At 42.0% G+C, this 26,408-nt stretch overlaps 1 protein-coding gene across 3 annotated transcripts in view; it reads right to left on the bottom strand.

Moving 5' to 3' along the window:
* Adamts3 (ADAM metallopeptidase with thrombospondin type 1 motif 3) overlaps positions 1–26,408 on the bottom strand; it is a 275,045-nt gene that overhangs the window by 32,967 nt on the left and 215,670 nt on the right. For all 3 annotated transcript variants that reach the window (XM_010610872.2, XM_033758851.1, XM_033758850.1), the window contains 9 exons: positions 13,373–13,456; positions 10,902–11,058; positions 10,055–10,160; positions 9,548–9,691; positions 8,537–8,669; positions 6,104–6,217; positions 4,066–4,211; positions 2,803–2,978; positions 1,705–1,838 (listed from right to left, as the gene is read on the bottom strand). In XM_010610872.2, coding sequence (XP_010609174.1) covers positions 1,705–1,838; positions 2,803–2,978; positions 4,066–4,211; positions 6,104–6,217; positions 8,537–8,669; positions 9,548–9,691; positions 10,055–10,160; positions 10,902–11,058; positions 13,373–13,456 — 1,194 coding nt within the window. The remainder of the gene's footprint in view (positions 1–1,704; positions 1,839–2,802; positions 2,979–4,065; positions 4,212–6,103; positions 6,218–8,536; positions 8,670–9,547; positions 9,692–10,054; positions 10,161–10,901; positions 11,059–13,372; positions 13,457–26,408) is intronic.

Here is a 26,408-nt window from a genome sequence, read left to right on the forward strand (position 1 = left end):
AAAGCTCACAAAAAGGATGATGAACCATTTGTTCGATAACAGCCAGCGCAGCTGCCTCAAACTGGCCTCACATTGTGGACCATCACAGTTCTAAAGGACAAGTGAGTGTGTGGCTAAATGCATTCTACTCTTGTAACAAGGGGCAGATATCTTCAGTCCAGAGAAGTGTTTATCTCACTGTAATTATCTCAATCCTCAAATGTACGTTTATGGAGCACAGAGATAGCTGATGCTGAGGAAAGCAAAAGGAAAAGAAAAGAAAACCAAAAAATATGGTGCTTTTCCCTTAAATAAAATCAGTGAGTTATACACTTTATATATAACTACAACTGTACTAAGCAATATGGCTGCACACTATACACCACAGTGCAGTCTGTAAAAGCTAGGGTGGTGTGAGATACGGCCTTGTGAAAGTGCTGGACATTTCGCAGGTCCGTCAGGGGCAAAGAGTGGACCGCACTCCGGGAACACAAAGTTGGGGCAGAGCAGGAAAACCATGTACTCAGCGGAAGTGGGCTGGAAGTCAGGAATGAAAGTGCCTTTATGTGAATGGGAGGCGAAAGTTGCATCGTAGGGGAAAGTCCTGCTGGGCACAGTGGAGGCTGTGGAAGGTACAGTTTTCATTTTCACACTCACTGGACAGAGGGCCACTGAAGGTTTCAGGTCAGGGGTGGGTCCTTAAAATAATCCATTGCAGAATAATGACACTACACTGCATGGCACTGCACTCGCAAGACTGGTGTGGCCACGGGCAGGGAAAGTAAAGAAGGCATATACATGTCATGCACTAGGCTCTCTGCCAGGCACACTGTCAGGGCCTGTACGTGTCTCCCTCAGAAAGCACATGCTGGGAACTTACTCCCCAGTGTGACAACCCTGGGGACAGGGGTGAAGAAGGTGTGGAAACTATGAGGCTTCTGCCTCGGGGGCAAACCCATGCTGCTATGAAGACACCCTCTGTCTCCCCAGCACAAGCCACAAGCCACCTCCCCTTCCCCTCTCCCCTATGAGGCAGCAGCCATGCCCTCGGCCATCACTCAGCACAGCACTACCCATGGGCTGCCTGGCCCTCAGCTCCACGAGCTACACGTGTCTTTGCTTTACAAATGCCCTGTGGATGAGGCCACAGCAGAGCGACATGAGAGAGACTCATAGACACTGAGGGACTCTTCACTTCAACACCAAGGCACCGGGATATTTTAGTTTTGCTGAAGCAATAAAGAAGTAGACGTTAGGAGTTCATGTGCTTCAGCTAATCAGGATAATTTCATATCAATTTAACTCTGAACAGAAAGAAAGGAGCTGCATGTTTTAAGGAAAGATTAAACAGACAAAGCTGTTTTGCTTCTCTAGAATTTTTGTTTGGATGTGGAATACAATGTTTCCACTTAGAATCAATTTAGAAAGAGAGGGAGAAAGAACTTTATTATCTTTCAAACAAAAGATAAAACACTTAGCATTACGTTATTTTTAAGACCTTGAATTTTAGTGGCAGCTCACAGCACATACACGGTTTCCTGTGGTTGTGATCTCAGCGGTGGATCCCCATGGAAAAAGTGTGTGGCTGGATACTGGGAAAACTACTTGGCTCTTGATTCCCCCAGTGACCCAAGACCGAATTTGCTAAGCACAGGGTCTTGCAGATTCATCTCATCTACTGAGTACTCAGCACCAGCGGCTGTGGGGCGGGGCGGGGGCACTCACCACACACTCGCCGCGCACACAGATGCTGTAGGGGTCCTTGTAGGAGCAGCGCGTGCCATCGTGCACCAGCTGCTTCATGTAGGCCGTGTGCCCTGTCTCCCGGGACTGGCAGTACAGGTGGCACCTTTTCTTGGCTGCATGACGGGAAGAAAAATTAATTATGCACAGCTTAACTTAATGTTTAAAATACAAAGTTTAAGCACGGGTTCCTGACAACAAAAGAATACTGTGTAAGTCAACAGAGCAGAGTGAGAGGGAAGTGTGCATGGCTAGTGGCACATTTGGCACACTTGTGCAGTAAGAAGGTGATGGCTCATCCTCCACCTGGGCTGCCTGAGAGGGCACAGGCTCTGCTATCACTGGGTAGGGACCTCAGGTCCCAGGGCACTGCTGTGAGCCAGCCTGTGATGCTCCAGACTGTACCAAACTCTAAACCAGCTGTATTCTAGCAATGCTCAGAGTGCTGACAGGATTTCTTTTTGGTCCAGCTCAACAACCAAGCATAGTTTGTGCCTCTCACAGGATCTCATTAATTAAATGTAATTTATATAACTTAACCACTTTTTTTGAGACAGGGTCTTGCTATGTAGTCTAGGCTGGACTTGAATCCCTATGTAGCCTACGCTGGCCTTGAATTCATGGTGATCCTCCTGTCTCAGCCTCCTGGGTGCTGGAGTTAAAGATGTGTGTCACCATGCAAGACAAAGGCAAAACACTATGAAGTGCCTTTTGTTACTAAGAAATAGTCTTTTTCTTGGATCTGGCCCAGCTATATGTGAACTGCATTTCCCTCCAGTTTTTCCAAAAGGCAAGATCACACTTATGCAGACGTATTTCCCAGTAGAGAGATTGTGGCTGAATCAGGCAATTTAGCTTCTCTAGCAGGCATCCATCCCTTCCTACCAGGCGTTTCCTTGGTGAGGTGGTCATGCTGTTTGCCAGGAAGTCTCGGGCACAATCTGTACCTCTAGAGAGAGGAACCACCTGGCTTGGAAGCCAGGGCACCGGGACCTCAAGAATGCCGGGCTTCCCTGCTGCCAGGTGGGGTCCCAGCCCCCGGGCGAGGTGCTGGCCTGCCAGGAGGAGTGGGGAACTCACGGTCAGAGTGCTCATGCGGCAGCCAGTGATGCTTGGCGCCCTGGAACTCAAAGTGAGAGTTCCGCTGCTGGCACTGCTGTGCTCTGAAGTCCCCGAAGTGTTTCTGGCACTCTTCCGTATTACACAGCTGGTACTCAAAGTTGACTCCTGCACAGTCCTGACCGCCATTGATGGGCCTGCGGGAAAGACCACACTGGAAAAGCCTGCAGACGCCGCATGGGCCCAGCGCCAGCACCAGCTGCCTGCAGCAGTGAATGAGCATGGGCTTCCTCCTGGACCCGGCCGGCCCTTCCCAGCCTCCTGCTCTCCCTGCGTCAGGGCAGAGGACTCAAGCTCAGCCAGAGTCAGCTCTTCCCACATAAATAGGAAGAAAAAGCAAGCACATAGGCTTAAGAGTCTCTAATGAGTATAAAACACAAAGATGCAATTCAGAGCAACTCTGGTCACAGCTCTGTGCTTCTGTTCCTCCTGTGTAAATTCAAATAGCAATACTATTTTCCATAGAGAAACGCTGAGGATCCCAAGCGGTAACATGTTTAAGTACTTATGATAAACCCTGCCTTATAGGGAGGCTAAGCCGCCCTTATTAAGATCATTTTGATTGTCTGTGCTGCTTTTCTGCAGGACATCACCTTTCCTGTGAAAGGAGTATGTGGTGTGAGTGCTCTCATCAGAGACATACTCAGATATCCCGCTGCACAGATAAAGGACTGCTCACATGTTCACCCTAGACCAGGGAGGACACCCTGAATTTAACAACTCCATGATTTTTGTCTTTCAGAAAACAGTTTGTGGAGTATACAACAGGGACTGAGTGGCATCAGCCCAAGTGAGAGTGAACAAACAGACAGACAAACACATTCCCCTCACTCCTGGCCACCCACTGCCACCCTGGCTTGCCCTTCTGTGCAGCCACTGCACTTCTCGGGGGGTGTGGAACTCAGCCGGCACCATCCTGAGATGCTCCCCCGTCCCTGCACTGAGGGCGCTGCGATGTGCTTCCTCACAGCCCCTAAACTCTCAATAGCATGCTCTCCAGAACAACCTCTCTTCCACCAAGGTTCGGTTCTCCTCTTCATGACAGCATCATCTTCACAAGATGCATAAATGATGATTGATCCAAAGCTACAGTGGTGTATGAATTGTGAACATTCATTTTATGTCCTACATCTTATGTGTGCTGTGTGAAACAGAATACTAACAACAGGATAGGAAGCCCCTTCCAGTCTATCAGAACATACAAGGGTTACAGAGACTGCTCACGTGGGGCTGTCGCACTGGCGCGTCCTGAAGCGGACCCCCGTTCCACACGTCCGGGAGCAGGAGCCGAACTTGGTCCAGGAGCCCCAGTTGCCATCCTGCTTCTGCTGGTTGGTGTTCTTCCACATGCAGTGTCCTTTGTAGCACCACTGAGGACAGTGACAAAGGCCATGTGAAAATCACGCTGACACCGAGGCCGGAGTCATTACCAAGTTCCTTCTAGGAAAAGTCTTCACTTCCTCTTCTGCTTCTTTTTTTCTAGGTAACGATGCATTCAAAATGTCCAAAAGCAATTACACTCTTCAGATAGCCTAATGGAAGGGGAACTCAGAGTTGTATTTTTGTTATAAAACTAAAATAAAAATACGTTAACTCAGGCAACTTTTTAAGTGATATAATCACCAGCAAATTGGGGGTGACATCACAACTCGCCAGGTTTGCCAGGAAGTGTCATTCTGCCCTTCCTTCCCACTGCCTCTACCACCTCAGGCATTCTGTGAGTGACAATGGATACAAGAACATATGTCTCAACTCAGAAGATAATACGCATAACATTCAAAACCACATCCAGATTGATTACCTTATAAAATTTAATTCACAATGATCCTGATAGATCAGATAAGGACCTTACCCTTTCAGATGAGGAAAATTAAGGCCCAGAAAGGTCCATGAGTAGTGGGTGGCCCTGACCAGGGAACAATCAAGGGACTCTGTACCCTGACTCCAGAGGGCCTTATCACAGTGCTCTGTGCACAGCAGGCGTTCTAAAGGTACTCGGTATTTCCCTTCCTAATATTTAACTTGCTTATTCTTACTATATACAATGAAATAATTTTCTTTAAACTTGACTTTTGTAGAATTAAATACAACACCATTATTTAAGGGAGTTGCCTGTCAAGAGCTGATTATAGGGGATCACTCTTTAATAAACTCAGAACTGATTACCTCATTATTCCTTTTCATTCTAGACAATATTTTGTTACAAGATCTCCCCAAATAAAAGTATTATATATCACATTTAGCATAGAGTTGGACACAATGAAAGTATTTGTAATCACAGGTCTTATTATTACATATATTCTCATCACAAGTAAGTTTGTACACATTTTAAATTGGCCTTTAAAATAACCAAAAGCTGCATTGATCTTCTTTTCCAGCCTTTTGTCCCATCTATAATGTTATTTCTAAACTAGTCAAGGCTCTTGGGCTCATGCTCTGAATATGCCTTTGTTTTGAGATCTTTGCTCTTGAGAAGCATAGCCTGGCACTCTGCCAGCTTCTGAGCTTTCAGTCCTGCCTACACGATTTGAGATTTAAAACCTCTGGGCATGTTTCCCTGAGGAGCAAGACCAACTCTGCTGTATACACTCACATGACTATTTCCAGGAAACTGTCACAGGAATGGGATTCAATACGTAAATCAAACCCACTGGCAGGAGGCAGAGACTCTGCTGAGTGGTGGTCCCAAGGGTGAGAGATCCTAATCTACCTGTAAATGTGACTTCAGTTGGAAAAAGGCTCTTTGCAAATTAGGTTAAACTAATGATTCAAATTAGGGACATTATTCTGGGTTATCCAGGTGGACACAAAGTGCCACTCCATGTGTCCTTCTAAGAGGGGTCAAGGGACCCGCCAAACAGAAGAGCAAAGGCAATCTGGCCACAGAGACAGACACTGCAGCAGTGCAGCCACAGGCTGGCCTGTGGACGGCCGCTCAGTACAGGGAGGTGAGTGGCCAAAACAGAGGCCACGCTGCGGCCCTGAGAAGTGGTCCTGTCTGCAGCTCGGTGAAAATCTCTAAATTTCTGGCCTCTAGAACCATGAGGGAATAAATTTCTGGTGTTTTAGGCAACAAAATTTGTGGTAATCTGTTGCAGCAGCCACAAGAAGCCAACAGACACCATCCCACTGAGCCTCTCCAGGAGCCGCACCACTGTGGCATAGACAAGAATGGAGCACAGCTGTGCTCAGCATCGGCTAGGATTTCCAACGATGGTCACCTGGCGCATTATAGTCCTCTACTGTTGCCTCGCACACTCACCTTCCCAGCAGCACATTCGGTGCCATCGAGCGGGGGCCCCTTCTTAGTCTTGCAGAAGTAGGGGTTGTCAGGGTGACTGCACCATAGCTGTTTGCATGGGTCAAAGGTGCGGAACTGGAAGAGAAAGAACAAATGTCTGAACTTCAGGCAGCACGGCATGAGCCCACGCTACACCCTCACATTTCTGCCTGTCTTGCTTCTTGCACAATTTCAAGTCAAGTCAGTGGCCAATGTTACGATCACAGAGAAATAATACTACATAAGATTCCAAGCAGAGCTGGGTACGGTGATGCGTGCCTGTGATCCCAGCAGTTCGGGAGGCAGAGACAGGAAAATCACCAGGAGTTCAAGGCCAGCCTGAAATACATAGCGGGACCCTGCCTCAAAGAAAAGCCCCAAAACAAAAAACAGATTCCAAGTAGAATACATTTACTTTGTCAAACAACAATGATAAACAATGCTTTGTCTGGGGTTTTCTACTCAATTTTGTGATCCCTGTACTCTCAGAGTTTCAAACAGATAGTATTAGAATTTTAAAATGTGTTAGAAATTATCATGAAAGGCTGAAATACAAAATCTTATTACAGTGGCTTAACAGCTCTCAAGCTATCAGAATGGCTTTTCTTTATTCCTGTAGGTATAAACTTGTAAGACATAAATAATAAAAAGCTCATAATTAGTTGACTAAAAGTAGAAAACAGTTGTCAGATTTTCTGCGTCAGATGAAGTGCTCCCTCACAATACAATATCACAGTATGTTCACGTAGTTTGTAAAGCACCTCCCAGACACAGTACTTGATATGCACACCAACCCTGGCTGAGGAACAGAGGCCACAGGTTAAATCACAGTCAGTTACAAGATTCTACCAGAACCAGGATCAAACTTGGGTTTTGTCATTCTCTAAAATGTTTTTTATTTTCCTAAGACACTGCATTATAATGTCCAGATGTGGATGTAAGCACACACACTTGTATGTACTCTTCATCTGCTCTTTTTCTAAATGTAAGCATCTTACCATTCTTTGGCTAGAGTTTTTAAAAACAGCAAACATAGCCAGGCATGGTGGCACATGCCTATAATCTTTGCACTTGGGAGGCTGAGGCAGGAAGACACCCAGACACAGTGAGTTCAAGGCCAGCCTACACTACACAATGAGATCTCGTCTCAAAAAACTTTTTAAAAAATAGCAAGCACAGTATATCCATGTACTGCTAATTTGCTAATTAACCCATATGTAGCCTTATGCTCACAGATATTATTTATTAGTGCTTATTTTAGACCACGATTTTTTTTTGTTGTTGTCATTCTAAAACTTGTATTTTCCACGACATTAACCCAAAGGTCTCAGGTCTGAAACACCAATACAGGTAATTAGGAGATGGGCCAACTGGCTGTATATGGAAGATTTCAAACAGCAGATCAATTTTCTTCTCAATATCAATAAATACTTTTATTTTTTGGAAGTAACACAAAAAAGTATTTAACCATACAAAAACACTTTCTTTCTATTTTCTAAAAAGACTGGCACGGAAATGTTATAGAACACACCTCCAGTCTGAATGATTGCATGGAACAATACCTGCAGTGGATTCCATGCAGCACTTATTCTCTGCTTTCACTGGTCTAGCCATTTAACTACACTGCCAAACCTTTGAGATTAATACTACTGTTAACCACATTTTACACACGAGTCAGCCAGAGAGATTAAATAAGCTGTCTAGGTCACACATTTAATTAATACCAGTTCTACGACTTGATCCACCCAGGCAATGACATCTACCTCTTTTTTTGTTGTTGTTTTCCCCAGGGCCTTTGCAATGAGCTGCCTCTCCAGCCCTCTTTATTTTGGTTTATTTATTTTTATTTTTGAGACAAAGTCTGGTTAAATCATAAAATTTCTATCCTTGGCAGGAAGTTGCAAGCCTCTCATCTGAGCCTTCAGAGTGCTGGGGATACTGCCAAGCACACTACACCCTGCTGAGGCCACGCAACACTAGCTGACTTTTTGTTGAACACCAGCATAACCCTTCCGGCGGCCACACACACACACAGAACTCTGGCCATCGAGCCACAGAATAGCAAGGTGTCCAATCCTTAAGTCACCTCTGAGAAATTAGGGAAAGAAAAGAATGTGAAGATTCAGAGCCAGACAGCCTCAGTGCAAAGCTAAGCATCTCTCTCCAGCAGAAGGTGACTTCTGAGTTGCTTATCCTCTCTAAATCTCAGCTTTTTCTTTTGTAAAATAGAAGATCTGCTTCCTTCTACTATATCCCGAGGTTTAAAAAATGTAGCATATTTAATACATTTGGTTTCTGCATCTAAATAGAAAGCAAACACAGAATAGCTGGTGGCTTTTCTTACCCTTACATGGCCTGCAAAGCTCACAAACAGATTTCAAGATGAAAAAATTAAATTGACTGTGGGTAACGTACCGCAGTGCACATTTTGTAACCAACACCAAAATCAAAACGACATTGCTCATCCATAGAATAATTTATTCCAGGAAGTTCTGGGAGTTTAGGCCAATCATGTTCAAAAGGGTCATCAAGCAGACAGTCGTAGGAACTGCAGGAAGGAAAATATTACTTTTAATTAAATGTTCATTTTTAAAAACTGTGTCTTAATTATAAAGAACTCTTAGTTTACATACTCTAGAATATCATCTGATCACAAAGCAAGTTCACAAAGGGGAAAAGAGGGAAAGGGGACAGAAAAAAACCTGAAGGACAAAACATTTAAATAGAGCTTTTGCAAATGGGAAGAGGACCAAGAGTTGGGAGGAGCAGGGAGGGAAGGCAGTGTACAAACCAAAAAAAAGGAGGCGAGAACTGGGATGTGTTAAGTACGTGTACATACTCCCCACGACGAATAGAATCGCTACATATTATAACGTGTGCTAGTAGAAAAAGAGTGAGAGGGACTATTATGCGGGGTTTATAGCAATGTGTCTTTTATTGTATACATTCTTAAAAGTAAAACAAAAAAGCATTCTTAAAGTTTTTTGGTGTTAGTTCAATGTGGAAAAAGATTATTCATCTTATTCATTCAAACAAGTCAGCCAAGCAGGAACACAGGAAACTGCTCATTCATTTCATTAACCGAGCCCCCACCTGATGTGGAAGGACAGACACTGACCCTACTGGACAGAGAGAGGCCAGCGCTCAGGACCTGTGACCCACTCTGCTCCCTCAGTGCTTCTGGCTGTTCAGGAAAGACTCCACGAAGAGGTCACTACAGGGACATCACACTGCTGTGAGAGCTGGGCTTGGGCTCCAGGCTTACGGCTTATAGTGTTGTGATCACATTACAGAATTATAGAGCTCACATCACTGAGTCCTAAGGAAATGTCCGTGATCAACAACAGTCTTTCCTGACTGAGAATTCTGATGATGGTCTCACGTCTGGGGCCCTAACGCACAGGCCTCACAGCTCGTGGCACGTACTGGATGTATCTCCTCAGCTCCTGGCCACTGCAGCGGGACCAGTGGTAGCGGTGGAAGGCAGCCTGCACCAAGGGCGCCATGACGCTGCCCATTGCAGTCTCGTCACCACACCGGTTGCCCTGCCCGTCGTGCTCCATGCCCAGCCTGTAACACAAAGCAAGGAAACCCCGGCTGTGAGCAGCAGCCTCTGGTTCTATAGTTTTCTTCTGTCTTGAAAGGTGCTGGAAAGGACGCAGTGGCTAAGACAGGGCAGCTCTCTTAGAGCAGCTCCACAGACTGAAGCACAGGGGCAGTCTGACAGCAATGCCATTCTGTGCTAGAGCTCTGCAAAGGCTGCAGGACAGCCACTCACAGAGTCTCAGCGCGGGACCTCTTCACTGCGTTCACTCCTCACCCCTGGCAAGGGATGCGAGCTGCATGCTGGCATGCATCCTGCCCAAAGCCTGAACAATACTGGTAGAAGCAAGGAAAAGACCTTTTCCCTTACAGCTGTCAGCAGTGACTTACACATGGCCAGTTTCATGGGCTACTACAAAGGCAGATGAAAAACCATCCTCGTGATTCAGGGTGCAGCTTCTCACTGGATGACACATGCCCGTGACTGGAGCGTATCCTGTAGAGAATGACAATTACTTTTATTTTCATTTTATGAGAAAACCCATTAAGAACTACTACTGGATCTTTGCCTAGTGGAAAATCAAAAGCAGGGTTTGCAGCAAACAGAGGCAGCATTATTTCCCTGCTAGCCTTATGCGACATTCTCTTGGGAAAGCCACAGGTTATCACCTCTAAAAAGATTCACTGGGTTTGCATTTTCTCCTTCCCTGAGTGAAGGAGCTGCCCAGGGCTACCATTCTGCTGTGCCTACAGACGAATGCCTTTCTCTTCTAGTCAATGGACCTTCATATTGTGGCACTGATGAAGGGAGCCAAAAATTCCACCAATGCTGAAAAGAAAAGCATCAGTCTGCCCTTTCCAATGTCCACATCAGAATGTATCAGATAAATGTAAGCTGACTTTGAAAGGAAACTCTTTGGCCATGGGCATTTCTCACGGCAGCTCTTTTCTCCTTTTAAACAGTGGAAATCACAGGACATTTTATAGCATCTCCTCCATACCCCAATGCACAATCACTGTTTTAAAGGCAAATGTAATTCATTAGAGTATTAAGTGGCATTCACCATTGTGAATTCCACAGAAACCACTGGAAGCAGTAGAAAGAAAATGTATGCTTGGCTAGGGAAGGGTGGAAAGTGGTGGTGGAGATCTGAACACTTCAACACACTGCTTGAGTTAGGGCTGCTTTTGAAATGCCACGCCCATGAGCGTTCCTTCTACAAGTTAATGGTAATACCTTGCATTCCAGCAGGTCCAAAGTCTTGTCTGGTTAAGAAAATTGCATGATCATGGTGCTCAGAATGGTCAGGATCAGATTTCTGTTGTTGGCAAGCCCAGCGACACACATTCTCTAAGCTCCTGGATGGGTTTCCCCTTTCTATGAGGCTGATGGACTAAGAGGAAAGAATATGTTAAAGACCAACATTTTCTCAAAGGCTTCCTTTCATAACTTTTTGTGAAGATGAAATTTGGGTCATACATGTTAAATAATATTTGGGGCATTAGATACCTACTGTGGTTCGGGAATTCGAAACACCCCTAAGGATATCTGAGTGATATTCAATACTTCTTGTGAGAAGGTATTAGATAAAATTTATGAATAAGTCTGATGCTAAGATTTGCTCTTTTGAGGAAACTCATCAATAGTCATTTGAGTAAGAATTTTAGATGTCTAAAATATATTTTGATTCTGCTTAGATTTAAAATTTCATAGATGTTAAGAACAAAGGTATAGAAGGAAGATTCTGGCATAAGACTTTATTCCTGACATATGAAAGTAAAAGATCTTTGTTGAGAATTTTGTGTATTTTTTGGTCCAGAAATAATTAACATGTGGAAAGAATAGAAATTTCTTCATAAACTAGCAAGGCTAGTCAAATTTTAGTTTACAAGGAACAGTCAAATTATATTAACCTCACATTGAAAAAAAAAACCCACCAAAATAGTTTTTTAATCTCATGACAATGAAGAGGGATGGACTCTTATCTTGCGGTTTCAACAGACACAGTTAAGTCCCTGGGAATGCTGCCATATCACAGACTAGAGTTAAAAGTTCAGGGGTAAAAGAGGCATCCTTCAAGCGCCCAGAAGCTGCACATCCAGAGTGTTTCTGACAGAATGAGAAATTGAATTTGGAACCCGAAATGAGTCTTGACTTGGCTGACAGGCTGAGAATTTTGCTAAGTTTCAGCAAATGTTGTTATCACTGTTTACATTCTTAATAAAATTAGTTTGGTTTGTTATATGCTGATCACATATTTCTCCAAACAAGTGATTTAAAAACCAGTAGAAGGCTGTCAGTATTGCCAGCTGGAACTAACTTCTGTTCCTTGGTAGCCTCAAAGTGGGTCAGGTTTATGGCAGAAACTAAAGATCAAGGCCTTCCTATCATTAGACAAACGTAAGTGGATGTTATATTTAACGAGATGCAAGCATATGAATTTTTCCTGTTTCCCAAATACACAAATTCACTAGCCCTTCATAATCAGAAGGATTAATTATGGGAGAAGTCGTGTCCTTTAAACATCAAGAAAATGGCCATTAGTCACTTCATCTATGTTTTCCCCTCGAAGGGAGGCACTTTCATCTATATCATTATTTCCAAGGACAGGGCCATATCATTTTAAAACTGGTTAAACTATATTACATGAAATGCCTAGTGTGTGTGCATTCTGAAGACCAAGCTTCTGCTTTCAAAAAAGAACTGAAATTCCTTTAAATGGAAAACATTATTTCATTTTTACTTTATTGTTTATCAATATATACATGTCATCCATAATGTTTACACTCCCCTTGGGGAGGTGGTATCTGCACATCACATCTGGATCCTTCTGCATCCTTCCCCCTCCCCCATCTGTTTCCCATCCCCTTTGGGAATGATCTCTCTTCCTACTTCCTATTATCTGTCTTTTATTTTTATTTTATTTTGCTCTTTGTCTATTTTGTTCTGGGTTTCTCCCATAAGAGACACCATGTGATATTTAAGCTTGTGTGTCTGACTTATTTCACTAAACATCAAGGTCTCAAGGCACATCCATTTTCCTAAAAGTGTCTCAAGTTTCACTTTGAAATATGAAATGATGTATGTAAAATAGTCTTTTTAACAAATCAAGAGAAGGCAAGATTTCCATCTTTATCTTCAGTAACATATTCCAGGTACCTATGAAGAGTATATCACATAGGAGGCACTCAATATAGACATTCTAAGTGAGTTTACAAATCACACTTTGAAAATGGAGACAAAACTCACACTCCCTCTTGCTTGCTGTAGTGGAGACTGAACCCAAGCCTCCTGCACTAAGCTACATTCCCAGCCCTGTTTTTAAAAAAATAATTTTTGGAAGCAGGGTCTTGTCAAATTCCTAAGTTACACAGGCTGGGCTTGAACTCTCAATCCTCCTGGGTCAGGCTTCCAGAGGCTAAGTTAACTCTCTTAATGCTATGCACTAATTTTCCTTTATGCACTTTTATCTATGGTTAGGATACCTATCCCTCATCCCACTTAGAGAGAAGTAAGTAAATGGCAGAATCATAAAAGTTATTATATGCTCAAACTTGGAGATCTCTACTCCTGGCCGTTTTTCTTCTCAACTCAGTGCCACCAGGCGTCTACATGAGACACAGAGCAGCTGCAGCTCCTGCGATTTAGAATGCTATTGCTATCCCGGTCTCTCATGTTCTTAGCCTACATATTTTAAGATATTTTACCTTTGCATAACCCAGCATTATCATGCGGACCAGGACCACATTTATATGCACTCCAAGGGACTCATCATGGTAAATTTCATTCACCTAGAAACGAAGGAGACAATTCCTAAAAGAAAGGTCTTACAAAGGATTTTAAGACAAATGCAACATTTAAGGGATCAACCATGGAAACTGCCGCAAGTATTCAAGTAAAATTACATTTTTAAAAAAATTTAGCTTAAGCTGAGCCCTGAAGTTAAGTAATTTATTTTTAGTTTTGGGACAATCCTTAAATATGCGAACTGCTGATTTCATACATTTCACAGTAATACTAACATAGAAAGTATGTTTTAACGGAGTTTCATTATACCTCTAAGTATTGGAAAGGGTCAGCACATGTGTGACGTGTAACACACATGCATGTTAACACTCACCGGAACAACCTGGAGAGGGTGAGTATTCTGCTGACCTGGCTGGGTCACGGCTGCAGGGGGAGGGGAAGAGCTGCTGCCTTCAGGGGTGTCCCTGCGGCCAGCAGGAGAGTCTGGAAAGAATCGTGCCATGCTGGTCAGTGTGCAGAGCCCACGGTGCTTTACTGAGGCAGTAAGCAAGTGGCCTTGCTGCTTCCCTCCCAGAAGTGGGGCAGAGGGGCAGTGACTGCTAGGAGGACTATGGGACAGATGCCCTACAGCATGGCATTATTAAGGTGATGAACAAGTGTGTGTCCAATAAGCAGCGGCCCTGTGATGTAACTCAGGAAAGCCAAGAAAGAGACTCTACTGGTCACTGGAACTCCGTAGGTGATCGGTACGCTCTAATATTGCAGACTGGGATTAAAGCAAGTGAACTGTAATTCTATCTTCTGACCAAGCTAATGCAAAATGAGTGCACACTCAAAATGCCCAGTTAAGCAAATGCCAGCAGGAATGAGAAAGACAGGGTTACCTGGCTAGGTTACAAAGTTCTTACCAACAGTCATCACAGTGACTACAAGAGCCACTGGAGTGCAGGGGATTCGGCACAGTGGTGCCGCGGCCTGCCTTGCAAGTTCAAGGGCCCAACTTTGATCCCCCGTACCAAAACAAACAAACAAAAAAGCCATTGGAAACTAACGCCTATCTTTACAAAGACATAGCAGATCTAAAACCTGCAGAGAAAAGACAGGCATCATCCCATGAGGAAGAGATTTTAAAAGGAATACAACTCAAGAACAACAGACTACCCTGAGAAAAATAAATTCACAAATCATAAAATGTTGACGCGACACACTGTCCAAGAAACAGACCAGGAGATCTCAGTCAACTGTTTCAAGAGCAGCAGCAGAGCCCGGCAAAAGGCAGGATCTTGAACATAGGTGGAAGGAACACTCAGCACAGAAAGGGAGAGGACGGCACAGACGAAGGTAAGGGAGAATACATCAAAAATACAGTACAGCTTGCTGCAAAGTTTTTTAACATGGGAAATACATATATATAAACACATTTATAAGTATATGTGTACACATGTGCATGTGAGCACAGAGACAAGAACCAATTGCATACCTATGCAAGACAAGCCAAAATGTGAGAATATCTTCAATGTGCTCCTGCACTCATGCCCGAGCTGCCCAACTCGAAGATCAAGCACAACTCAAGTACCACGATGACTTCTCGGTGCAGTCTTAAAAGACAGGTGTCCAACAAACATGACAATATTGAAAAAAGATCAGAGAGAAGGAGCCCGGAAAATGTGTCACATGAGGGGCGGTGGCCAGGCATGGTGATGAGAGCCCAGACAGCAGACAGAGTCCCAAGTGACCCCATTCACCCTTACTGCACATGAGCGCTCCATCTCTCCGAGCCTCAGTCAATTGGACATAAAAAATGCTACCTCACAGGGCTGGGGTCAGAATTAAGGACTTATTCAGACAACTGCTCAGAAACTTTATGACTGAGAAGAGAAAAAGGGCATTTGAGGGGCTTCAGACTACAGGAAGCAGAAAAATCCAGAAAGAAGACTAATGGCTGTCCTATACAAGGAAGGTTAAATTTATGGTGATTTCTATAGAAAATAAAGCTTAAGACCATTCATATTATCATATAAGTAAATTTCAGTTCACTATGATGAAAACTAAATGTTACATGAACAGCTGTTCTTTTGGCTGTTTTTCTCATGGGCAGACTCAGGCCATACTTCACATGGTCTAATTAAAGACTAAATAAACCCACCCTCCTCTTCTGTATTATCTGCTAAAAAAATTCCCAATGCTACAGTTCTAAAAAAAGTAAAAATCTCAAGCCAGATCTCTCACTAACACATTCATCCAGAGAGTCCTGGGCATTGCAAGCAGCTGTTTCAAATTACAAACACGGCTGCACACGAAGATCTTACCTATACTTAGTCTGGTGTATCAGAAATGTGAAAGCATTCAACGTTTAAAAACAGGGTTGAAAACAAGGTTAGTAAATAAGGAAAGCTAAAAATCAACACAACTTAAAATTTTAGAAAGCAGAAGGGAAGAAATAATGAGGAAGTGAAGAGGGTAGGCACAGCCATTACAGACACAAGGAGGGGTACCCTGCAACTTTAATGACACACACTGTACACAACTGTGTAGGAGAGACGACATCAGGGAGCCCCAGATGCACAGAACGAAGGAAAGGTGGTAAGGATAACAAATAGCCTGTGATATCTTGATTATGGTACAATATATGCATTAGTAAACACATTTGCATTTGGTGAATTTTAAAAATCTAACAGGGCCCAAAAAGTATATAGGCAAAATTCTTGTTCCCAATGGCAAATTACATTATCAAACAGGTTAAGGGTCACTATTTTAAAAATCAAACTACCATTCACCAGCAGAAAACTATTACTGAACAAAAGTCACTACTATGCCAGGATAATCAGATGATAGGCTGCTTCAGTAAACATCAGTTATGGGACATTAGGAGTCAGGACTCAGTTTTGAAGCTTATGGAATACACATTGCTGTGTGGTACAAAAATCAAACATAAGTGAACAATATTTTTACATACATAGCAGAAAGCATTCTTTCAATGGGGTGAATCAACACTACTAGGGATTTACAATGTGCAAATCTTTGGATCTCATTTTTTTACTTCTCAAGGTTTACAAAGGTTCGTTCTGTACATTATTCATTTTTAAAATGAATTCAGTGACTTGTCTGCTCGTGTCTCATCTGGCTTCAGCAATGCAGGAGGCACAGCGATCTGGCACTGAGACGTACAAGCGAGTCACAGTAAGAGTTGGAGATAACGCAGCAAGGCAGGATCAGACAGCCAAAGACCTGGGTTCCAGTCCTGGCTCTGCCACTGACAAGCACATCTGGGTGGTTATCTGACCCCTCTGATACTTGCTTCTGATTGAAAAACTCATCATGATTGCTCTGCCTACTTCCTAGGGCTGCTGCTCAGGCAAACAGGAGGTCATGAAACTGCAGTCAACAAAACGCAAAATACTCAGCACCCATTTTACTCACATAAAAGGCTTTGGTGATACATTTTCATAACCCGGAAAGATAAAAATTCCCCTGCACAGGGGAATTTAAAATACCTCTATCTGAATTTTAAAAATCTTGATCAATTGAATGATGATTTAAATTATCAAGAAAATTATCTGAAAAATCATTGGACCCTTCAATTCTAAAGGTGCAGAAAAAGTTCTGCCAGTAGATGGCAGTATGCACATGGTGGCAGGGGCAAAGGACACGCTGCACGAGTCTGCCTTTTACCATGTTTACACACAAAGAAATGGCTGCCTGAAATTAAATTTAAATTTAAAGTATCCATAGGAAAAGGCTGTTTTGAATGCCTACTCACTTGACTCTCAAAAGCAAGGAAAAACACTGAAAAAAATTTATGTAGAGTTTTTTGTCATCTGATTACAATACAGATAAGTATATGAATAAGGCATAAAACATGATCTGGCTCTATTTAACAGTCAATAAATGATACAGAGGAAGAACTAAAAGCATATCACACTGCATTAACAATATGAATCTATCAGAAGGGACTAAGTATCCATTAAGAAGGTATTTTTACAAGTTAGTGACAAAGAAAGCATTTTTTTTCAAAGTAAAAAGCAACATCAACAACAAAAATAACAGTATTATAGTCTTCCAGATTCTAGGCACTATTTTAAATACTATACTTGTACTAACATAAGAAATCCTCAAAGCATCTTTAGAGATATTACTGACATTTAGCATTGATACAAGTTGAGACCCAGTGCAATTAAATCACTTACCCGCAAAGAGAGCAAGGGACCCACCTAGAGAAGGTCCACACTCACTAGTCTTAGCCACCATGCCACACTTGCACATATCTTCAGGTCACAGTCCATCACTATGCAAGAATGAGTTGTCCTTAACAGTGATCCACTACCTCTGAGTTTAAGAATATGGGGCTGATCTTGTCAAAAAAAGAGAGCTAAAAAATCTCTCGATTTTATAATCCTCCTTCACATATATTTAAGGATGTGAGGACCTGAAGTCTGAATTTAAAATAAATTAAAACTTCTTAATGTTCAGTGTAATGATGTACTAAAAAACATTGGAAAATAAAGAGAAGCTACAGCAGGTCAGCAGAAACACTGAGCATGAAAAGGTGAAATGTATAACCAGTGTAGGGGTGGTAAGAAAAACGTGAAGAATCAACATTCCAAGAAGCCACGTGTTTGACACTACACAATGCCAACCAAAGCGCATCTATCAGAACAGAACGTCTTTCTCCACAAGAACTGATCCAGTAGACTCTTGAGGAGGCTCTCCGTGAGGTGTTTAGGGTTGAGCCTAGAGTTCTTTTTAAATTCCCTGCAAGAGGGTAAATAGAATATTAATTCATTTTTCAGATGACCAAAAATTGGATGAGGTTGCCAGCGATGTGAAGAAAGAAAAATAAGTAAAATCAGATTAAGGATTCCTTTCCTTGAAAAGAAAATCAGTTTGTTCCTGGACAGGACAGTTTCTCCCAGGACACTTCACTGGCAGGACCAGCTGACCTACTGTGTCTGACCAGCTGATGAACAACTTTGGCTTCACCAAACACTCATTTTCCTTTCAGATGGATGGATTGAGTCATGGGAAATAGTACAGTGCAGTAGTTAACTCAGGGCTGCATCTAATGGCCTGGGCATACTTGTAGCTATATTATCTTGGGTATGATCTTTTATAGTCTCTGCACCTCAGTTTCCTCATCTGTAAAATGGAATAATTACAGGACTGTATTCAGTCGAAAGGAGTACATGAGTTCATATATGTATAGTACTTAAATAATACCTGGCATTAACAAAAGCAAAAGAAAATTTGTTAGCCACAGTTACTGCTATTTTCACATAGAAGCAAGTGAATAGTCCTTTTTTTTTGGCAGTACTAGGGATTGAACCCAAGTATTTTTAAATTTTTTTTTTTAATTTTGATACAAGGCCTTGCTAAGTGGCTAAATTGCCCAGACTGAGCTCAAACTTGAGATCTTCCTGAAGTTCATTTGAGATGGAAATGGGTGCTAGGAATAAACAAGCATGGCTAACAAAGCAGAGGAGAAGAGAAAGAGGAAGAGCCAGATGCCGCCTGAGACCAAGCAGTTGGCTGGGGGAGGCTGCACAGAAGGGACCTGCAGAACCCACTGCCTGGGGACAGGGTCCTGGAAAAGGCACACACTAAGGCAAAGGCTCATGCTGGTACAGCAGAACCTGAGATTATTACAGTAAAGACACACTGCCATCCATCCTCTGCAAATCTTCCTCTGCCTCTTTCCAATGCACTTGATCCCATCCTTCTTGCTACTTTCTGCAGCTGCTCCAGAGGCCACTTTTTTTCCTTTCTTTCCTCATTGAGCTTGTGGGTACATTTTAGGTATATAATATGATGACCTCTTTCTTAAGTGTCAGCAACTGAGCTGTAGTGGCTGCCTCGGTGACCGAAGTCAACTCAAAATGCTTGCCTTTCATGGTCATTTGACTTTTAGCAAGAGCCAGAAGTCACATGGTGCCAAATTCAGTGAATAAAGTGGCGGAGGACACACTGCAATTGGCAAGCCTGCCAATTCACTGGGTGGCACTCATGAAGACATGAGGAAAGACTTTCAGAATTGCTTCAGAAAGTGGAAGGAAATTTGGGTTAAGTACATTAGAAGCCAGAGGACTATTCTGAGGGAAGTAGATGGCAATGTGTCTTTACTATAATAATTTTTAAAATGTTTAAATTTAATCACACAACATGCATGAGAAAACTCTAAATGCTGCACAGGGACACTTCTGATAGTACTGCATGAGGCAACTGAGACTCGGGGAAGTTGTGCCTGCTCAGTGTTTCACCAAATGACCAGCAGAAGCAACATACAAATCAGCTTATCTGATGCCAGTGCCAGCTCCTTTTTCTTTTTCCTGCCTTCCTGTCACAGCAAGCATCTTTCTATCCTGTAAGGCTGTTTCCCACATCTTCCTTTTGTTTCAAAACATCTATTCCCCGTGTGCCTTATTCAATGTCTTCCTTCCAATGAGTTACTTTTCCTTGTTAACTAATATTCTCTATGTTTCTTCAAGAAAAATAATCAGCCTGCAAGGCTTAAGGTGTTTCATACTGTTTACCAGTTATCCTTTAATCATTCTGCCCTGCTTCTTCAGAAGATTTGCTCTTCTTGGTCTTTCTGACCTACACAATCCAGTGTTTCTCTAGGTTGTTTCTAGCCCTCATAACTCTTTCCATGCAATATTTCATCCATTGCCATTACTTCACCAATAAGGACAGGCAGAGGAAGTCCAAACGTTATCTAACACCAATTCATCCCTCATGCTTCAGAGCCACGAGTGAGGTCCCAGTAACAGGCTTGTCTGTTGAGAAGTGTGCCTGTTCACCTCTAAGTACACTTACCTTCTCCCTAAAGTATGTTCTTTTTTCCTGAATATCCTATCACAGGTAGGGACTACATAATTTTGATTTCCACCTCTTATTTAAGTATTAGGGCCAACCTGTTATCAAGTCCTGCAGACATCACTTGAATCTGTCCAGAAGCTTTAGGGTCCATCCAACTTATTGGACAAATGCAGTGATCTTCAATACACTTTCAAAGGTCTGCATTTGGGAGGGGAATGAACTGTTCTCCAGAAAGGAAGATTATTATGAGTCAGATGATTGTTTCCAGTAAGTCTGTCCCTTTATGTTAATTATGCTTTATACTTCATTTAAGCATCAAAGGTGTTCTGGAAGGACTGAAAAGAGGCACTCAGCAGCAGGGCTCTAGACACTGTTCTGACCTTTACAAGAGTGGATTCATACCAGAGCCCAAGTAGAACTGCCTTCAACAACGAGAAAGATGGTCCCCTGAGCAGTCAGAAAACACTGTGTTTTGGACCCTGGTGAAGATACAGGCTGGAGTGAGACAGGGAAGGATGAGGTCAGTCTGGCACCTGTGGCCTGAAGAAGAAGAATGTGTTTGCTGGGAGGGGAATTGGGGCAGCAGAACCAGAGGAAATTTCAGAAGGTAAACTCAGACGCTGAAGTAAAAGTCAAAAGGATGCCTTAGGCAAGCACACAGCGTGGGCGCTATGATGTTAACTAAACGTGTGACGTGAGACTGCTCCTAGAATGGTGGGCCCAGGACTGTGATGCAAACCTTTTGGAGATGAGCGCCCAGGCTGCAGTACAAAACCCACACTGACAGCAAAGCACCACCACTGCAATTAAACCTGAATACTGAGGTTTTACTTTTCTTCTAACAACAAATGACATGCCTGCCAGAGTTTGCCACCTCTGGTCAAGGATATTTCTAGAGATACATGTATGTTTAGTAAGAGTGCCCTGAACTGACTTGTGCTCCCTGCAATTTGTGTCTGTAACCAGGTATATTCCACCCATACTGGAGAAACTGTAACAATTATTACTGCAGGAAGGAGAAATGTGCACAGCAAGGAGTTTGGATGCAGACAGAGAGACCACGGTTCATCTCCTGCCTCTGGCCCTGAGACTCTGCCTACATTCACAGCACCTCGTCCGTGCTCCAAGCCTTTTGAACATATCTGGTGTTCTCTTCCTATACCACACCAACACAACCACTGACTCTTTAAAACTGTTTAGGACTCCTACCCACATCAGCAAGGTAAAATTCAGCTCCTCAGAATGGTGTGCAAGCACTCAAGGCAGCCTCAGCTTCTCTCTCCATTCTCCTCTAGCATCACCCCGAACACCCCTCAGCTTTACCGTGTACACAAACCCATAGTGCTCCCAAGACCCCATGAACTTGCACTCTCAAGGCCTGGGCCACAAGCTGCTCCCCATCTCCCACTCTCTAGTAGGGTGCCAACTCTCTGTCAGTCCAACTTGAGTCATACATCGGCTATGAAACCTCACTGACCACTGTGTTATCTGCCAAACCAAATCCTCTCTTTTTCAGTTTGTGTTGGCAGTGTGCGGTGGTTGATTCTTCTGAAGGAACCATCACATTGTATTGCTATTATTTGTGGATTCATTAATTTCACCTGCTAGAATCAGAAAGTTGTAAAAGTAGCTACATTTTATTAATCTTTTGCTTCCCAAGAGATTTAACAGGCCTGGGCTTTTAAAGACTATGTGAAAAAATGCCTAAGAACCCATATAAATTAAAATTAAAAAAACAAATTCCCAAGAACACCCCCCCCATACAAAAAAAAACTGCTCGCGAGCTCCCGGCCTGCGCGGGAGCTCCCGGCCTCCGCGACAACAGACCCAGGAAGGAAGGTAGCCGCGCGGGCGCCCTTGAAACACCCACACGACCCCCCCCCCCGTTCTCAAAACTCCTGATCGGGCCAGTCCTTAGACCAACTCTGCAGAGGCATAGGTTCCCATGAAGGGTAGTTTTCTGAGCTCCGAACTTTGATCATCTTTAAAGAAAGGGCAGGGGAAACCTGTAATAGAACGGAGTGGAGTTCAACCCTGAGGGTAAGGAAACTAAAGTTAGGCTTTGTAGATTGTGTTCAGTCTCAGTCGTGAGGAACAGCCATTGGCTAGCTATAACCAGGGGATTGGGTTCCGCATATGACTGTGCATGTGGTATAATATGAGATCAGAGATAGCCTGAAAGAGGACCTTCAAATTCTTTTTCTTTCCCTCTCTCTTGTCTCTTTTTTCCTCTTTCCACCCTAAAATTTCTTTCTTTTTTCTGTCCTGTCTCTCCAACTCAGTCTCTTGCTCCACCATAGTGTCCCTCATCTCCCTTTTTATTCCAGTTCCTGAAGAACTCAGACTTCTTTTTTTATTTTTTGTTTTTAGGACGGGTTTCTCTTTATGTTCTTTTCTCCAGTCATTTTACCTCACTCATGGCTCTGTACCTTCAAGGGAAGGCAAGCGCCTGTTACTGTTAAGGGGATATATTCCTGTCCTTATTCCTGCACTCTCTCTATCCCCCCTGAACTTAATAGCTTTGTAAAGATAGTAAGGTAATTCTACAACCTCTGGATTCACTTCAAACCTGCTCTAATTCTTTCACTTATCTAATCCTCTTGTTCTAAGTCGAACCCCCCATCCTAAATGGTAAAGATGCCATATTGAAAAGAATATTCACTGCAAACATACTATGAGCTGCTTCTTGAAATTAATCTAATTCACATGAGTTAAAGGTGATACATTAATGACTACCATAAGTGGTCAGTTGGCAAGCTGTGCCTGATCCTATTGGGCTGCTGAATGTATCAATTGGGACAAAGAGTGGTGATTGATTTAAAGAGTTGTTTTCTCTGATATTATGAAAACGAGAATGTCTATGAGTCATTAGAAACTCAAAAGCTAAAACGCAACTATATTAGGAAGATTTAAGTAATACCCAGAAATTAAAGAAGGACAACCCAACAATAAAAATAAAAATGAGAAAACACTTAAGCAAGACACAAAAACAAATATCCAGTTCACCAATAGCAAATAGTAGGACAAATGAGGATGAAAAGTCTGATAGTGAACCAACAGGACTCCCTGGACCCATAGCACAGGAGGTAACAAAATTGATCAATCAGGCTCTAGAAAAATTCAAATCAGAAATAATTTCCCAGCTAGCCAGAGAGATGATGAGCAAAATAGAAGTCATGATTCGAGACTCTAGAGCAGAAACTGAGAAAAAAATAGATGAGCTCAAGACTGTGATAGAAGCCATGAAGACTCAGCATAAGAAAGACATGGAAACAATGAATGCCCAACAGAGGAAAGAAATGGAATCCATAAAACAGATTCAAACAGATATCCAGGAGATTAAAAACTCTATTGAAAGTGTACGAAACAGAATAAAAGATTGCGAAGATAGAATTTCAGATATAGAAGATAGGATAGCAGTCAGTGACCGTGAAAAAAGAGGTCTATTAAAAACAGTAAGGGATCATGAGAAATCAATCCAACAACTCCTAGACGATACAAAGAAAAATAACATAAGACTGATAGGAATTCATGAAAAAACAGGAGAAAACACAAATGATATAAAAAAGCTCTTCACAGAATTAATGACAGAAAACTTCCCAAACAGAAGGGAAGAATTAGACATACAGATAAGTGAGGCATATAGAACCCCAACTAGCCACGATCAAAAAAAATCTACACCTAGACATATAATAATCAAGATTCCAGAAATCCAACAGAAAAACAAAATACTACAAGCAGTAAGAGAAAAGAAACAAATCACATGCAAAGGGAAGCCCATTAGAATCACAGCAGACTTTTCAACACAAACCCTTAGGTCAAGGAGAGCCTGGAGTGAGGTATTCCAAGTCCTAAAAGAAAAGAATCTCCAACCTAGACTTTTGTATCCTGCAAAACTCTCTTTCAAAATAGATGGGGAAATAAAATACTTCCACGACAAAGAGCACCTGAGAAATTTCATGAACACCAAACCAGCACTGCAAGGAATTCTAAACAATATCCTAGAAAAGGACAACGAAATTCACAATAACATGAGGCCCAACAGACCAAATCAAATAGGCAAGGCAAGAAACTAAAAGGAGATGGGAGAAAAAGTAAAAAGAGTCAACAAATGGACAAAAACATGACAAGAATAAGTCAAAATATATCAGTTGTAACCATCAATGTTAATGGCCTCAATTCACCAATCAAGAGAAACAGATTGGCAGAATGGATTAAGAAGCAAAATCCAACAATATGTTGTATACAAGAAACACACCTAGTGCAAAAGGAAGTCCATAGACTGAAAGTGAAAGGATGGAAAACAATTCTCCATGCGTCAGGAGTCCAGAAAAAAGCAGGGGTAGCAATCTTATTCTCAGATAAAGTAAATTTCAAACCAAAACTCATTAAGAGAGACAAAGAAGGACACTACATCCTTGTAAAGGGAACAATTCAAGAGGAAGAGCTGACAATCATAAACATATATGCACCAAATATAAATGCCCCCAACTATATAAAACAAATATTAAGTAACATGAAAAACCAAATAAGCACTAATACAATTGTAGTGGGGGATTTAAATACCCCACTATCACAAATTGACAGATCTACTAGGCAGAAAATCAACAATGAAATAATAGAACTGAACCAAGCTTTGGAACACATGGACTTAATAGATGTTTATAGAGTATTCCACCCCCAAAAACCAGAATATACATTCTTTTCGGCTGCACATGGATCATTCTCCAAAATAGACCACATACTGGCTCACAAAACAGGTCTAAATAAATGCAAAAAAATTGAAGTCATCCCCTGTTTATTATCAGATCATAGTGCAATCAAACTAGACATCAATAGCACAAGAAACTATAGAAACTTCACAAGCACATGGAAACTGAACAACACTCTCCTAAACAATCAATGGATTACAGAGGAAATTAAAGAAGAAATTAGACAGTTTTTACAAATAAATGAGAATGCCAATACAACATACAGGAATCTTTGGGACACAATGAAAGCAGTTCTACGTGGAAAATTCATAACATTGAATGCCCACACTAGGAAAACAGAGCGGGCTCAAATAAACAACTTAACGATGAAACTTAGACTCCTAGAAAAACAAGAGCAAGAAAAACCCAAAGCTCGAACAAGAGAGGAAATTATAAAGATCCGAGCAGAAATCAATGCAATTGAAATTAAGAAAACGATACAAAAAATAAATGAAACAAAGAGCTGGTTTTTTGAAAGAATAAATAAAATTGACAAACCCTTAGCTAATCTTATCAAAAAAAGGAAAGAAAAGGCTCAGATCCATGCAATTAGGAATGAAAAAGGCGAAGTCACAACAGATCCGAAAGAAATCCAGAGGATCATGAACACCTACTTTGAGAACCTGTACTCTAATAAAATGGAAAACACAGAAGAAATGGACAGATTTCTAGATACTTATGAATTACCAAAGTTGAACGAAGAAGATAAAAACATTTTAAACACCCCAATCACAATCAGTGAAATTGAAAATGTAATTAAAAACTTACCAACAAAGAAAAGCCCAGGCCCTGATGGATTCACTGCTGAATTTTACAAGACATTTAGAGAAGAACTACTACCATTACTCTTCAAACTTTTCAATGAAATTGAAAGAGAAGCTATACTTCCAAATTCATTCCTGGAAGCAAGTATCACTCTGATTCCCAAACCAGAGAAAGATACAACCAAAAAGGAGAACTACAGACCAATCTCCTTAATGAATATAGATGCAAAAATCCTTAATAAGATACTAGCAAACAGAATACAGAGGATTATTAAGAAGATCATCCATCATGACCAAGTCGGATTTATTCCAGAGATGCAAGGGTGGTTCAACATACGAAAGTCAGTGAATGTAATACATTATATTAACAAAGTCAAGGACAAAAACCATATGATCCTCTCAATAGATGCAGAAAAAGCATTTGATAAAATTCAACACCCATTCATGATAAAAACCCTGCAAAAAATTGGAATAGATGGTCTATACCTCAATTTAATAAAGGCTATTTATGAAAAACCATCAGCCAACATCATATTGAATGGCCAAAAACTGAAAACCTTCATGTTAAAATCAGGAACAAGACAAGGATGCCCACTATCGCCACTTCTCTTCAATATAGTTCTGGAAACATTAGCCACAGCAATTAGACAAGAGAAAGAAATTAAAGC

The sequence above is a fragment of the Fukomys damarensis genome, unplaced genomic scaffold (genome assembly GCF_012274545.1).
Source record: "Fukomys damarensis isolate Sample0158 unplaced genomic scaffold, DMR_v1.0_HiC HiC_scaffold_35, whole genome shotgun sequence".
Lineage (NCBI taxonomy): Eukaryota > Metazoa > Chordata > Mammalia > Rodentia > Bathyergidae > Fukomys > Fukomys damarensis.